Source organism: Hakea prostrata, chromosome 1 (assembly GCF_041222555.1).
Source record: "Hakea prostrata isolate BN-2017 chromosome 1, UWA_Hpros_2, whole genome shotgun sequence".
NCBI lineage: Eukaryota > Viridiplantae > Streptophyta > Magnoliopsida > Proteales > Proteaceae > Hakea > Hakea prostrata.
Window position 1 is genome coordinate 52383911 of NC_142600.1, and position 16150 is coordinate 52400060.

Genomic DNA, 16150 nt, shown 5'->3' on the forward strand with positions numbered 1-16150 from the left:
CCTCGACTTCCCAAGTCGAATTTCTAAAAAGCTCAATTCATTCAATTCATCTAATCTGAAAATAACTTACACTAGAAAGGCTATTTATAGCCTGAAACAAAGGATTTAACCCTGACGATTAGGGTCCCATCACAACTTAACTTGGACTTTGAAAAGGGTATCTAATTACTACACGTTCTTAGCCCTTGAATCTGAGAACTCTCTTAAGTTGCCTAATGCTAATTAGATAACAAACAAACTGAACCCTCAAGGAAATAACTCTTCCTAATTTATGTTCTCTTTAAAAGTAGGACTTCTTAAATAGGAAACAATGCTTTCCTAAATTAACACAACTCTATGGCTCTTTCCAACTGCAAAACAAATAACTTGACTCTCAAGCCTTCAAAATAAACTAAATTACCAGATTTTGGTCTTCATTATAGCTCAATCCAAGGGTAGGAATTGATCGTTCTACCCCTGGGATGGATTCGGCCACCCTGACTTAGTTGGGCTTGGGACCTTTTTTTTGGGGGGGGAGGGCGAGGGGGGGGGTTTCCAACCGTAGATACATCAGCTCTCCCCTTCTTTAAAACATTCATCAATTGATAAATGTGCCTGTCATGTGTGTTTGGGTTGACTCTGTGGAGGGCTTTTAGGTGGACTCGACCTCTCATCTTGTAGTGAGGAGGAAGTAGTAGGTACAAAGACGCCAATATTGCTCCTAGATAGAGCTCTAGAAGGATGATGACTTGGGTGATATGGTTAGTCTAGGAGTGTCTGTGTCAACGAACCACGAGGGCATGGGGGGATGACTGGTGAAGCCTTTGGAGTCCTTCTCCATCAGTACTATTATTTTTGATTGTTGCTATGGCCCTGAGAATGCTGACAACGTCTTCTCTAAGAAGTGGAAGGCTCGAAGGAGGGCCCATTCCACCTGGGGGGTGGGGTTGGTGTGGTCTTGCTATCTGTTACCTCTGGTGGAGTGGGTGCCTCGACTTCTTCTTTGGTTACTAGGATCTTGGCATCCTAGGCTAGGTCCTCTGTTTGTACTTTGTTTGTGTCAGTCTCTTCTTGAAGAACTAGTGGACCCTTGTTAAAGTCAACAACTTCTCTCTTTGAATGTTCTTACTGATTTGTTCAAGGCTTGTAACTCTGTTGTGCATCTTAGTGAGTTGCGTGAAGATCTGCTTCAGTTGTTTACTTATTTCTGGCCCCCTCTGATGGTCAGTAACTTGAATATTGTAGCTGATGTGGTCATCCCTATTTCTCGTTCTTCTGTACCAGTCTTCTTGATCTCTTCTATCAACTTTGGTGATCTTCCTGGAGTAGGGCATGGTTGGTGTTGTCTGGCTTGATGTTCTTAGGGAAAAAAATAATTAACTCCACATCTTTGGCAGAGAGTGCTTGATTCAGTGTCTTCATCCCATAACTGCTTCATCTTGTGACTCTTATCTTTCTCGGGCATAACCTACCAAGTGTCTTTGTGCAAGCTTCATCTTATCATGCTCTGAATGATGGTACCTCTCAAAGTAGTTGTCTAGATCATACAACATTCATAGAACGCTGGAGGTCTTTGACACCATCATATGTCTCTAATTTGAACATCTCTGGAGGTCTCTGTGGTTGCCGTATTCCTCTGGATATGATGGTGAGATTATTAGTGGTCTCTATTTGTTTTTACCGTATTTAGTGCTTCATCTACAATGGTTATAAACTTGGGGAAGTGCTGGAACTTATTGTTCTGATACCATTGACGTAAACCCAAGTTTAGGGTTTAATCTTCAGGATCATCTAATTTGAAACCAACACATTGTTAGGGGTTATAGGGTGTTTTGGCTAAGGCAGAATAAGGGTTATTAGGTTGCTGGATTTGTTATTCAGATCTGAAAGTGTGTAAGATTTCAAATTTCAAACAAGGTTGTAAAGGCGGCAAGGCGACCAAAGTGATTGGGGCTCTGCCTAGGTGATTAGGGGACAAAGCGGCGCCTAGGCGACCAAAGCGGTTGGGTCAAAATTTTTTAATACAACTACTTTCTATAATAAGTTAAAAAAATAAATTCAATAGTCGCACTTTTCCAAAAAAGAAAGTATTCAAGAATCATAATTATGAAAAATTATTCAAAAAAAAGAACACAAACATAAGTTCATCTCATCAAACATCATAACAATGACTATGTACTAACAGGGCGAACACGATAAATTAATAGATCTCATTATTCCGATTTCCAAGTCATTGCCCATTAAATGATTCATTGATTCTCGATGGTGAGTATGACTCATGCTTCACATTCTATTGCTGACGGACATGGGGTCTGGGGAGGCCGCCTCAACAAGGGTTTGGGGGCAGCGCCTCCGGAGCTTCTAGAGGTCCTATGTCACTTTGGGCCTCGGAGTTCCTTTGGAATTTGGGACTCGATTCCGAAATGACTAAGCTATTAAATTTATATATGGTTTCGTAGAATAAATTTTGATTTAAAAAAAAAGCTTACAAAAAAAATATTATGTACAAAAAGTAAAAAAATCGGTTGCTCTAGCGTTTAGGCGGCAATAAGGTGCACAAGGAGACAAAGAGGTGGCGCTTAGGCGAAAAAGCGGAAAAAAAATAGTGTGTCAATTAAGCGGTTCAAACGAACGGTTGAAAAACCGCTTTGCCACCTAGGCGCGCTGAGGCGGACGCTTTGACAACACTTATTTCAAATTTGAAACTCAAATCCTAGGTCAACTAGAATTCGGCTACGGTTTGGGTTTGGAGAATGGGTTTTTGTTAGTGAGTTTTAGAGCTCTGACTTTGCTGGTTTTATGTTTCAGATTTAGGACTCAGGATTTTGGAAAGGTTGATGTGGTTTGGAATGTCTGATCTAGGGTTATTGAAGCTTCTAAAGATTCTGCAGTAAGTCCAAGGTTGAAGAAGATATGCAGAAAATTTCAGATTTGGGTAAAATAGGTTGGATAGGATAATTTGCTTAGGGGGTTATGTCCTAGGGTTGGTTGCGATTCTAGGGAAGGGGAAAAGGCTTCAAGAGAGGCTGGGAATGTAGGGTTTACACAAGGTGAGGTGCTGCTGCTTGCGCAGAGACAGGAAGGGGCAAGGATGGCCTACGGTTGTAAGAGGAAGGTCTTTGGGTATAAGGGAAGGGGCTGGAGTTGTGGGAAACTAAAGGGAATTTGCCTAAGGGAGTTTGCGATGGGTTGGGGGTGTAGAACTTGGCCAAACAAGAGAGCTAAGGGACTGTTAGGGTGGCGGACAAAAGGAGATAAGGCTAGGGTTTTGGTGGGAGTATCTTACTTGAAGTTGAAGAACTACAGAAAACTCGTTGTATAATGATTGACTTGGTGATTGAAGCCTTGAAGGTCTTCAGGTTGAAGAACAATGCACAAACCAGCCGCAGGTCACCCTCCCAAGGATTCCTCGACTTCCCAAGTCTAATTTCTCAAAACTCAATTCATTCGATTCATCTAATCTGAAAATAACTTACACTAGAAGGCTATTTATAACCTGAAGCAAAGGACTCAGACTCATACTAGGTTAACCTGACTGTTAGGGTCCCATCACAACTTAACTTGGACATTGAAAAAGGTGTTTAATTACTACACAATCTCAGCCCTTGAATCTGAGATCTCACTTAAGTCGCCTAGTGCTAATTAGATAACAAACAAACTGGACCTAAAATGAAATAACTCTTCCTAATTTAAGTTCTCCTTTAAAGTAGGACTTCTTAAATAGGAAACAATGCTTTCCTAAATTAACGCAATTCTGTGACTCTTTCCAACTGCCACTTCAAAACAAATAATTTGACACTTAAAGACTTAAAAATAAACTAAATTACTGGATTTTGGTCTTCATTATAGTTCGATTCATGGGTAGAAATTAACCATTCTACCCTTGGGATGGATCTGGCCTCCATGACTCATAGTTGGGCTTGGGCCCATTTTGGGGGGGGGGGTCCAATCTTGGATACATCAGTCTTCCTCTGTTTCAAGTGTATGTTCAGCTTGCCAACTTATAAGTTGCCATTTTCATCTTGGCAATCAGTTTTAACTGGCCCTCTTCAACTTGTGCATTCAGATTTATGGGGACCAACCCCTCTTTTATCTTTGGAAGGACATTGGTTTTACGTACTGTTTGTGGACAATTATACTAGAGAAAAAAAAAGTTTTCATGGTTATATCCTATAGCTAAGAAACTTGATGCACTATTTTTGGTGTCAAGATATGTTTTGTTGAAATGTGCTTTCCATTTCCTGATTTTGTGTACCTTCACCTATTGCTTCTTCACAGTGGTTGTCTCAACCCCCTATGGCAATAACTTCTTTTTGGCTCTTTGCAATCTTCTTTTGAAATTGGGCCTATTACTATTGGGCATGGACGAAGTGAAGCAATCTCTATAGGTTGTGGGCCCAATGAGGACATTCCTACAGGTTATGGGCCCACTATGCCGCCTTTAGAGTCTATGAGAGCTCATTTTGAACCTTTTAAGATTGCTATTGGACCCACAGCTTCTCTTGAGCTCATGGATACTTCCGCTTCTCAACCATTGCATGGGTCTAATAGTTTTTTCATTTAGGTTATTCTCGATCTTGCCATCTATTGCTAGGCCTAGTTTTGATAAAGGCCTATTGCCTTCTTTAAATGGTCCTATTTGTCGTGCAACTGACTTGTTGACTTTTGTTGAGCCTCTAGTTTCTTGACCAGAATTCCATTATTTGGCCTTTCTTGTTGGGCCCATAACAAATTCCAATATGAATGTTCATCCCATTCCCATGATCACTAGATCTAGGGATGGTAGTAGGGTGCCTGGATGTGTGTTATGTGCAACCCATTATTTGTTGCCTCATGCTTTATTAGCTACTATAGATTTGGAATTTTAGCCAACATGTTACACTCAAGCTTCCAAATTCCTTGCTTCACGTCATGCGATGGATTTAGAGTTTAATGCTTTGATATCCAAGAAGACTTGGGTTCTCACACCTCCTTAATGCCATGTCATTGGTTGTAAGTGGATTTTTATTTTAAAAAAAGGTCTGACAATTCTATTGAGCAATATAAGGCCAGACCTGTGGCCAAAGGCTTCACTTGAGAATATGGCTATAATTATGTGGACACCATTAGTTTCAAAGTGAAAGCCACAACTATTCACCTTATGTTGGCCTTGGCTGTTTCGCTAGGTTAGCTGATTCACCAACTTGATATTACTAATGCATTCCTACATGGCATGTTTTATGAGGAAATCTATAAGGCTCAACCTCTGGGTTATGTCGACTATGATTTTCCAAATCATGTTTGTTTTCTTAATAGGTCTCTCTACGGCTTAAAATAGGCTCCTTGTGCTTGGTTTGAGTGGCTTAATGGTTATATCCTTAAGCTTGGGTTTTTTGGTTTAAGGTTTATCATTTCCTAACTTCATTGGCACTCTTTGAGTGACCCTTTTCTCATTCTTATTTATGTTGATGACATACTTATCACTGGCCCATCTATCCCTGCCTTCCAGTATGCGCTTGGTAGTGGTCTTTCTGAGAATGGCGTTTTTTCCCAGAATCATTTTCTAGCATTCTCATTAAGGAATGATGGTCTAAGCACAATTTTGTTTGTTTGGTAAAACTTGTGCTCAGAACATTTAAGAACGACTATGGAACAAATTGACATTTGGTTATTTATGTTCTTAAGAACGATTTTTATGACAAAGATGCCATTAATACATATATGAAATAAACTCAATTTTTTTTTTAAAAGTCTTGACACACTAAATTGTACTTTAATATTTAAAATACAAACAACTAAAAAAAAAAATAATATTGTTGCTCCCTTGTACCATAGCTTATTACTAATAGAACCATGCTCTTATGAATTTACTATTGCCTTCTCACTTCTAATGGTGTTAAAAAGCTGTTAAGGTTAAATGTGTAATGTCCATTTTGCTCTTCCTTAGAACCAAGCAACCAAAAGACGAATTACCCTCATTTAAAAGAACCATATGGAATACCAATTTTTGCCCTCATATGTTGTCATTTTGGATTTCAAAGAGTTAGATCCTAATGAGATGAATAAATTAGTAATAGACCTTAGGGTTAGTTTGGGGTTTTTGAAAAATGCCAACATGCCATGTCATCAGTTAACTAACAAAGCTTAACACTAGAGGACATCAGTAATTTCAGACAAAGTTTGGGGGTACATTACTAATTTCAAGAACTACTGGAGATATGGTATTAATTAAGCTATATATATATGTTTTTTATTGGGGGGGGGGGCATCAGGAGTTGAATCATGTACGAAGGAAATTTAAGTTGAGCGTAATCCCTTTTCCTTTCCATTGAAAGTTGTTTTCTGATTTTGAGAGCAATGAAACATGTCAAAGTTGTTTTGCAAAAAGCTTTGTCAAGCACAAAAATTGGACCAGTTTTTTTTCTTCTTGAGGACGGTAGAAACACCCAATTTTCCAAACGCATTTTTGTCGTTTTTCCATGCGCTAAGAACGATAGAATGCCAAAAACAGTTCTCTGGCCCGTTACCACGAACGTGCCTTCACGATATTATGGTTCATCTTTCTTCTGAATTTGCAATATAGGATTAGTGCCTGACCCGTTACTTTTTAGGAGTTGAGCTGATTCCCATGTCTTCAGGCTTACTTTTATCCCACTGAAGTATGTGTATGATATTCTTCTACGGGCCAATATGTTAGATGCTAAAATGGTTTCTTCTCCCATGGCTTCTTCATTGCATCTTTCTTGTGACAGGTTGATCCTTTACCTGATCCTACTGAGTGTTGGAGTCTTGTTGGCACCCTTCAATATGCTACTATGACTAGGCCCGATATTGCTGTCTCCGTTAATAGCTTTGTCAGTTTCTCTCTCGCCTGACTACTGGGCATTGGTTGCTTTAAAGCGTGTTCTTCGTTATCTCAAAAGGAGTATCCTACAATGGATTGATGTCGTCTTGATCTTCCTTTTGTTTTCTACTGGCCTTTAGTAATGCTGATTGGGCTGGGCATATTGATGATCACAAGTCTACGAGTGGTCATCTCATTTTTCTTGGGGACAACCTTGTCTGTTGGCAGCCACATAAGCAAACTACAGTTGCTTGGTCAAGTATAGAGAGTGAATGTGGGGCTCTTGGTTTGGATCCACTCTCTTCTTCACAAGCTTCATGTCTCTCTCACATGGCCTCCAACCTTGTGGTGGTGATAATATTGGGGCCACATCTCTCGCTGCCATTCCAGTTTTTTATGCCTGTACTAGACACATTGAAATTGATTTTCATTTTGTTTAAGCTGCTTAGATCCTAACATCGGCTCCTTTATGGACCCTTACTTTTGAAGGGGATGCTAAGGGTAGTCCTGGTAATTCATATTTAGAATTCCAGATGTATCTGTTTATGCCATCTGTCATTATGTAACCATTGTTTATCCTATAAATAATTGAATCAATGAGCCCAATTGGTTCATAAACTTCCATGACACTGGCGCTTAACATTTGATGTTTACAATGAAATTCATGTTACATGTCAAATTAAACAGCTTCTGTACTGCCTCATATAAATTGCAGATGTTCTTGAAAAATAACTGCTTCTGTCATCTAGGATTGCCTTATACATGCATTGCACGGTTAGCTTTTTGAATCATCATCAAAATTGCCATCAAAGTAATTTCTAGTGCTCTCAAATTTCTGCTATTTTTTCCCACTTTTAATTGTTGTACTTCTGGCTACAGCAATTTAAAATAACTCTTTATTCTAAGACTGAGCTGTTATCCTCCATGCTTTCCGATCCCCAATTTTAATCCATCTATTTTAGGTTTTGAAATTGTTATTTCTTAAGGTAGGAAAAATCTCAATGAGACTTTTTTTCCCCTCGTTTTTCTCATTTTCTGGGAGTCCGGAATGAAAATCGCTACTACAGGTTATTCTCTGAACTCTTGCCTGATCTTACTTCGCTCTCTTGGCATACTCTCCCAGATCATCATGGGGCCTCATCCTCTCTCTCTCAGTTCCCTCCCTCCCTACTATCATTTGTTTTACCATTCTCATTTTTGTTTGTGATACAACTCCGTTGCACACTTGAGCATTCTTGCCTCACTGGGATTTGTTTATTACATTCTTATTGTCTTCACACGATTATGCTAGTGTAATTTAATATAAGGATCGGTACTTGTATTAATAAGTTGTCTAATTGTAACTACTTGTTCATCTTGATTCTCCTATTTGTATTTGCATGTCAAATAAGTGTCAACTTTGTGTCAGTGCTTAACAGTTTCCATTCTGTGAACACAATATTTTTTAGGTGGCTGCTGGAGGTACTCACTCTGTAGTGCTTACATGTGAGGGGCATGTATGGACATGGGGTCAACCATGGCCTCCCGGAGACATGTATGAGCCTTAACTTACTGATTTTTTAAAAACTAAATCCGTATTTGTGTGCCATCATATACGTCGAGCCCATGTTACATTACATGCTTGGTGTACTTATAGTGACATTGGTTGTGATAGAAAACAGATATCAACTCCTGTACGAGTACAAGGTCTTGAAAAGGTCAGGCTTATTGCAGTTGGTGCATTCCACAATTTGGCACTAGTAGAGGAAGGGGTATTATGGTCGTGGGGTAATAATGAATATGGACAACTTGGAACTGGAGATACTCAGCCAAGATCTCAACCTATTCCTGTTAAAGGGCTCCATGGTCTCACTCTGGTGTGTATAGTATACACATCCCTTACCTGCATTTTATTAGTTCTATCCTGTCGTCGTTCATTTTCAGTGTTAGTTACTTTTTGGATCTAATTTCTATCTACTAGTGAGCTGTGAATTTCATCGTGACTGAAAGATAGAGAAATTATTTCTGAGTACTCATTTTTATTTGCCTTCTTTGAAGTACTGGATATGGATGTGATTTATTTACTCTCTTTCTTTTTATGGGGGGGGGGGGAAGGCTAGGATAATCCTAAAAAACCTTCCAGATAGGGTCAAAAGCAAACCTTAAATCAGAGAGTAAACTCGAATGTCAACCTCTCTGGTGAGGGTTGAACTTGAACAGTCAATCATCAATAATTTCTATTGTTAATGTGTTCCCAAACTGATATAAAAATAGCAGTGGCTGGAACTAAATCCAAAAAATCTAGCCACCAAAAGAACCGCAGCAACCAACTACAGCAACATTACATTAAAGATCTGAGAAATAAAATCTAGGGCTTCCCTCATTGTCATGTAATAGTGCATCCCTTATAGAAGAAGGGGGGAAATTTGAAACCTTGGGCAAGGATTAGCCTCTCTTTGCTGCTTATATAACTTAATAATCTAGCACATGGTTCACCTCTTTGAAACAGTGGAAAATCTTGGAAGATATGTTTCTCAAGTATTACCCACTTGTGCATAATGCACTAAGGATATTATTAGACTAGATAGCCATTGTAAAAGCCACTAAATCACATTCAGTCCAGTTTCTGCTGACCCTCCGGAGTTGTGCTATTTTAAGGACGGTAGTGTCAAACTCTGTCACAAAGTTTGTTGTCACACCCAAAGCACACTGAATGCCAAGATGTTAAGAGTGCACCTTATCCTGCTGAATGCCACCTGCACCAGCCCTTCCTAGATTGCCAATAGAGGAACCATCTACACTCAACTTGATACAACAATTTGGCGATCTGCACCAAAGCACCTCTCTGATTGTCTTAACACACACAGGTACCACAGGTATAATCTGCCATTCTGTGTACACCAAATGTTGGGCATTATACACTGGATATGTAAAAGAGCTGGGTATTTCCCTTAGAAATTTGTTCACCTTGTTTAGTGAGAAGCATGTTTCCCTTGAGACACCATCAAACTTCCAATTATTGCACCTTCCAAATTATGTATGGTATTAAAACCACTCCTGGTAGCCAAGCATTGGCAAGGTTAATTGCTTAGCTTTCCTCTTCCAGCAAATCACCCCTAGCTTTCAAGAGATAGTGCTGGCGAGAATCATCTAAGAAACCACACAATACCTGCATAGAGTAAGGGCACTCCAAAAGAACATGAATTAGGGACTCTGAGTTGTTTAACACAGCTCACGCCGAGAAGCAAAGCTGAACCCCTTTACTTCCAAGCAAAGTTTTGAGTACCGTTGCAACGGCACCTTGTCCCAGACTACTCCAGGGCACTTTTGGATTTCTCCTGCAAATGTTATCCCAAACAGAATGAACTGACAACTTCCTAATCTGGGTGCAGTTCCAAAAGCAGTGGTCTTCTGTGGGAGAGGAGAATGGGTTTGCCGTGTCGGCTGGTAAAAAATCCCCAATGAATGTGGGGGCAACCCAATGAAAAGTCGATTTGGGGAGGCAATAAAATCGAAATCCTTGGTTGAATTATCAAGAAACAAGTCCCAGCAAAGGCCTAAGACTTCTGCAATTGACTCATTCTGAAGCCAACAATCCTTCCAAAAAATTCCCTGGTGCTCTATTCTCGATTCTTCACTGCTCATGCTGATGGATTTCAACCCACATCTTGTACAAGACTAGTAGATAAAGATTTTTAACACCTCTTAAAGGACCCATCTGCCTTAGCAAATCTTCCCCTGAAAAATCTACTACTAAGAGAAAGATCAATCTTAATGGACAACGTCAGCTTGCAGAGAAGTGCCCCATTGACATCATGAAGCATGTGAATCCCCAAGTTACGTTTGACCATTTTGCACCATTACTGCCTTTCAATCATCAACATCCCCACACTAAAGAAATTTCAAATCTCCTTCTCCATCAGCTACACAAGTGAAGTAGATCACCAACGTAATGAGTTGTGGACTTGGAACTGTCAAAATGACTGATCTAACCAGCTCCCCTCGACCTGCAAAGGATAAAAACTTACCTTCCAGCCTGATAGCCACATCTTAAATTTATCTACCAGTAGCAACATTACTTCCCTCATGACCCTGCCGTTGAAAATTTCCCTGCCTAGTCATTGGAACTTACATTTGTAATATTCACCAATTCCGATATAGGGCTATTGTGGAGGAGCTGATGTTGTCAAGAGCAACTTACTCTTGTCCAAGTTAATTTTTTGGCCAGAAAAGCGTTGTTATTTTACCAAAAAGTCTTTAAGAGCATGTATATATGCCTGAAAGATCCACTAGATAGATAAACACATCATCAGCAAACAGAAGATGTCCAGGGGTTGTCGCACCACATGGATCATTCAATGGGTCTGATTTTAGTTGTTCTCTACCATTTGTTTAGGACATCTGAACAGAACATCCTCTACAAAAATAAATAATAAAGTGAATAGAGGATCCGTATGCTGAAGGCCCCACTTGGCTCAAAAGAATCTCCCTGGGTGAGGTTTACAGAACAGAGAGACAGTAGAAATGAAGTCAATGCAGCTAAGCAAGGTTTAAAGTATCAGTATCGACTATCGTATCAGTTAGGTGATTTTAAGAGACGTATCGTCCCGTATTGAGTATTATATCGCTTTGGCTAATGTATTTTAGCATAGTTCAATAGAGAGATGTATCGATATGTATCGTATCGCTTGGGTCAAATATGGATACGTATCGGCTAGTATCGTATGGTATAGTGGGATACTTTAAACCTTGCAACTAAGTATTCCATCAATTACTAAAACCAAATATCAAAGGAACCTGAAACAGAAAACTCTAAGATAAAAGAATTATAGGCCTTTTGAAGCTTCAGCCCTATCCCCCTGCTTTTCTCCAGCTAATGCATTGATTTCCCTTCTCCAATGAAGGCTGATCTTAGAGAAAATGGCCTGTCCTCTTTGAACACCCCTTGCTCCTCACATATCGTTTTTGTAGAAAAAGACATAATCTGTTAGCCATAAGATTTTGCAGAAGAAACTCTCCATGCTTATGGGTGGACTTACCCAAAGCGATTGCTCCCTTCACTTCACGAATAAGATTAATGAAGCAGTTATTATGCCTTTTGAAATGACTCTTTCCATAAGAAGTTCTTCACCACCATATAGATATCAGTAGCAATCATATCCAAGCAATGTCAAAAGAAAGACCCCCAAAAATCCATCTGGCGATGGTACACTTTCAGGTTCCAGGTACCACACTGCCCTTTTATTATCTCTGCGTTCCCAGGAATGGCATCTAGACTGGCTGGTATCCTTCACACCAAGAGATTTAGGAATAAAATTCAAGAGCTCAAATGTTAATCTAAGAGAACTTATCGAGATGCTCATAGAAGCTCTTGGTGTAGTCACCAATAGCTCCATCATCAACCAGTTATCCATCTTCTTCAGTTCTTTTCCAGGCAATGTAGTTACTGTTCGCCCTTCTGGTCATGATGCTGCTAAATGAAAAAATTCTGTCTGTCATCACCCTTCCTCCATCTGTAGATTGATTTTTCCTGCTAGATCATCTCACTAGTGTGCAAGGCAGTTAAATAGGCTATTTTAGCACTGGCTTCCAGCCCAAATAACCACGCCAATGGTACCCATTACTTCTAGTGTCTCCTTGAGAGCTATTTGTGCCTCCTTTAAGGTAGCATTTGATAGATGTTATGAGGAGAAGAAGGATTAATGTAGCTTGCATCCAAAAGACTAGATGGAGGGGTAAAAAAGCCAAAGAGTTGGAGGACTTTAAACTTTGGTATACTGGGGATAAAACAAATAAAAATGGAGTGGGTATAATAGTGGATAAAGATTGAAAAAATGATGTGGTGGATGTTAAAAGAGTGGGTGATAGGATTATTGCTATCAAGCTTGTAATGGAGAAAGAGTTCATAAATATAATTTGTGCATATGCACTTCAAGTAGGATTATATGAAAGTCTAAAGCTAGAATTTTGGGAAAATATGGATGGATTAATACAAGGAATTCGTCAAGGAGAAAAGATTATCATAGGAGGTGATTTGAATGGACATATTGGAAAAGATCAAAGAGGATATGAGAGTGTTCATGGAGGATATGGTTTTGGAGAAAGGAATGAGGAGGGGATTTCAATTTTGGATTTTGCTATTGCTTTTGATCTATCTATTATAAATACTTACTTAAAAAAGAGAGATGAACATTTAATTACTTTCAAAAGTAGACTGCATAGAAGCCAAATAGATTTCTTCCTAACTAGAAGGATTGATAGATTGTTGTGCAAGGATTGCAAGGTGATTACCGGGGGAAAGCTTAACTGCACAACATAGACTTGTGGTCTTGGATATGTGCTTAGTCCCAAGAACACATAAAAGGTCCAAGGTAAACTATCCCATAATAAGATGGTGGAATTTGAAAGGAGAGTACTCTAAATCCTTTGTTAATGAAGTAGTCAAACAAGGAAAGTGGGATTTTAAAGGGGATACCAATGCAGTGTGGAATGAGATGGTTATGTGTATTAAGAAGGTGGCTAAAGATGTTATAGGTGAATCAAAAGGAAAGATCCATTCTTATAGAGAGACGTGGTGTTGGGATAGTGAGGTTCAAGCTGCCATTAGGAATAAAAAAGCTAGTTTTAAGACATGGCAAAGAACTAAGGATGTTGAGGATCTTCAAAGGTATAGGTTGGATAGAAATGAAGCTAAGAAAATTGCGGGAAAAGCAAGGGAAAGGAAGTATGAAGAGTTATACAATAAGTTGGGCACAAAGGAAGGAGAAAAATCTATTTATAAGATAGCTAAGATGAGGGACAGGAAGAGTAGAGATCTTGACCATGTTAGATGTATTAAAAATGGAGATGGTAAAGTATTAGTTTGTGAGGAGGATATTAAGAAAAGATGGGAAACCTATTTCTCTAGTTTACTAAATGAGCATTCTTCAAGCACTGATGTTTCGGACGATTACACTTTTCACCAAGGCACCAATGTCCAAACTTATGTACGTAGAATTTCGATGTCCGAAGTAAAAGAAGCTTTAAGGAGGATGAAACTCGGCAAGACACAAGGTCCTGATGAAATCCCATTTGAAGTATGGAAGAGCTTAGGAACCCATGGACTAGTTTGGTTGACTAAGTTGTTTAATAAGATTATGAGCACAGGGAAAATGCCAGATGATTGGAGGAGAAGTGTTGTGGTTCCAATTTACAAAAATAAAGGAGATATTCAAAGTTGTAATAACTATAGGGGCATTAAATTGATGAGCTATACGATGAAATTATGGGAGAGAATAATTGAAACTCGTTTGAGACACTTAACTACAGTTACGGAGAACCAATTTGGGTTTATGCCGGGAAGATCTACAACGGAGGCTATTTACTTAATTAGGAGACTTATGGAAAGGTATAGAGAATGTAGGAAAGATCTTCATATGGTATTTATTGACCTAGAAAAAGCTTATGATAGAGTCCCTAGAGCATTAATTTGGCAAGTACTAGAGAAAAGAAGTGTTGCAAGTAAATATATAGATATAGTTAAGGATATGTATGATGGTTCGGTGACTAGTGTTAGAACAGTGGGGGGTCAAAGTAATGAATTCCCGATAACAGTTGGGCTACATCAAGGGTCAACTTTAAGCCCATATCTATTTGCACTGGTAATGGATGAATTAATCAAAGACATTCAAGATGAGGTCCCCTGGTGTATGTTTTTTGCGGATGATATTGTGTTGATTGATGAGACCCAAGTGGGGATTAATACCAAATTTGAATCATGGAGATTAGCTTTGGAATCAAAAGGCTTTAAACTTAGTAGATCGAAGATGTAATATTTAGTTTGTAACTTTAGTCATGATCGGGCAGATGATGAGGTGGTGATACTTGACGATAAAGAGATTCCTCAGAGTGATTGTTTTAGGTACCTAGGTTCAATCATAAGTAAAAGAGGTGATTTAGAAGATGAGGTTTCCCAAAGAATTAAAATAGGGTGGATGAAGTGGAGAGGTGCGTCCGGGGTCTTATGTGATCGGCGTATTCCATTAAAGCTTAAAGGAAAATTTTATAGGACCGTTGTTCGACCAGCTATGATGTACGGTGCAGAGTGTTGGGCTGTTAAAAAGAATCATATAGATAAACTCAGTGTAGCAGAAATGAGGATGCTAAGATGGATGAGTGGCAAAACTAGGATGGATAAGATAAGAAACGATCATATTAGAGTTGGTCTGGGAGTTGCTCCCATAAGTGATAAGCTTAGAGAAAGTCGTTTGAGGTGGCACGACCACGTTCAACGGAGACCTATAAATGCTCCTGTACGGAGAAGTGATATAATCCATATTGAAGGAACTAGAAGAGCTAGGGGTAGACCTAAGATAACATTAGGAGAAGTGGTGAGAAAGGATATGTATAGCTTAGGCCTTGTATCTAGCATGGCCTCGAACAAAACTGATTGGAGGGCAAGAATCCATGTAGCCGACCCCATTTAGTTGGGACAAGGCTTATTGTTGTTGTTGTTGTTGTTGTTGTTTAAGGTAGCATCAAAATGAGGAAACTCAAGTACACCCAGCTTCTCAGAATAGCTTTCAGGTGCTGGCTTAATGAAAAAACAGAATTCATGGAGAATCTGTCACTGGAATAAGCTATAAGCTTCTAATAGGGGTGTTAGTTGGTCCAGTTCTAGGCTCTTGGTCTAGTTCCTTAGTGGTTATGATTCTATGACATCAAGACCAGAACTGAACCAACAGGCTTACTGTTTCATCTAAGATCCGAAACCATTAACTACCGGTTTTGGTTCCTTATCAATTCCAACTTATCCGAGAATATACATTTTCAAAACTTTGCAATAACTTCTTTACTAACATTCCAATTCTTGCAAGTTGCTATAATATGTGTTTGGTGTTCTTGGGTTTCATCCTGAGGCAAATGAAACCCTGCAGTGTTTCTCACAGTCACTCTTTTATTTATCTACTTATGTCGTAGAAGCTCTCTTCATTTGGACTAATCTAGAGACTAAAGAGTAGTTAGCTATTTATATTTAAGAAAAGTGCAAATTTCTTGCATTTATGTACATACCAACCAGTCCTACTGGTTCCAATTACTAAGATCAGATCAAGCCATTCACAAATCACTAGGACCAAATCCCTCCCAATAAGATAACGAGTGGCTGGTTTTGCTTCCTAGCGGGAGGTTCCAGTTCTGGTCCAAAATCGACACCCCTAGATTTTAACCACATCCATGAAGCTTGTCCATTCCAACTAGAGTTTATGTATCTTGAATGGTTAATTTTAGGTCTGTTGAAAGCTTTAGCCACAACAGGGATTGGTGAGACTCTGATGCCACCCGTTGCAAGACCTGTTGATCATAAGCTGTGAAGTTACCAAGCCAGGTATA

The 16150-nt window shown here is 39.2% G+C and overlaps 1 protein-coding gene across 1 annotated transcript in view; it reads left to right on the forward strand.

Annotated features, from left to right (window-relative positions):
• Positions 1 to 16150, forward strand: part of LOC149029122 (ultraviolet-B receptor UVR8-like) — a 50558-nt gene that overhangs the window by 13238 nt on the left and 21170 nt on the right. The window contains exons 6-7 of the mRNA XM_089140474.1: positions 8251 to 8336; positions 8457 to 8658. Coding sequence (XP_088996600.1) covers positions 8251 to 8336; positions 8457 to 8658 — 288 coding nt within the window. The remainder of the gene's footprint in view (positions 1 to 8250; positions 8337 to 8456; positions 8659 to 16150) is intronic.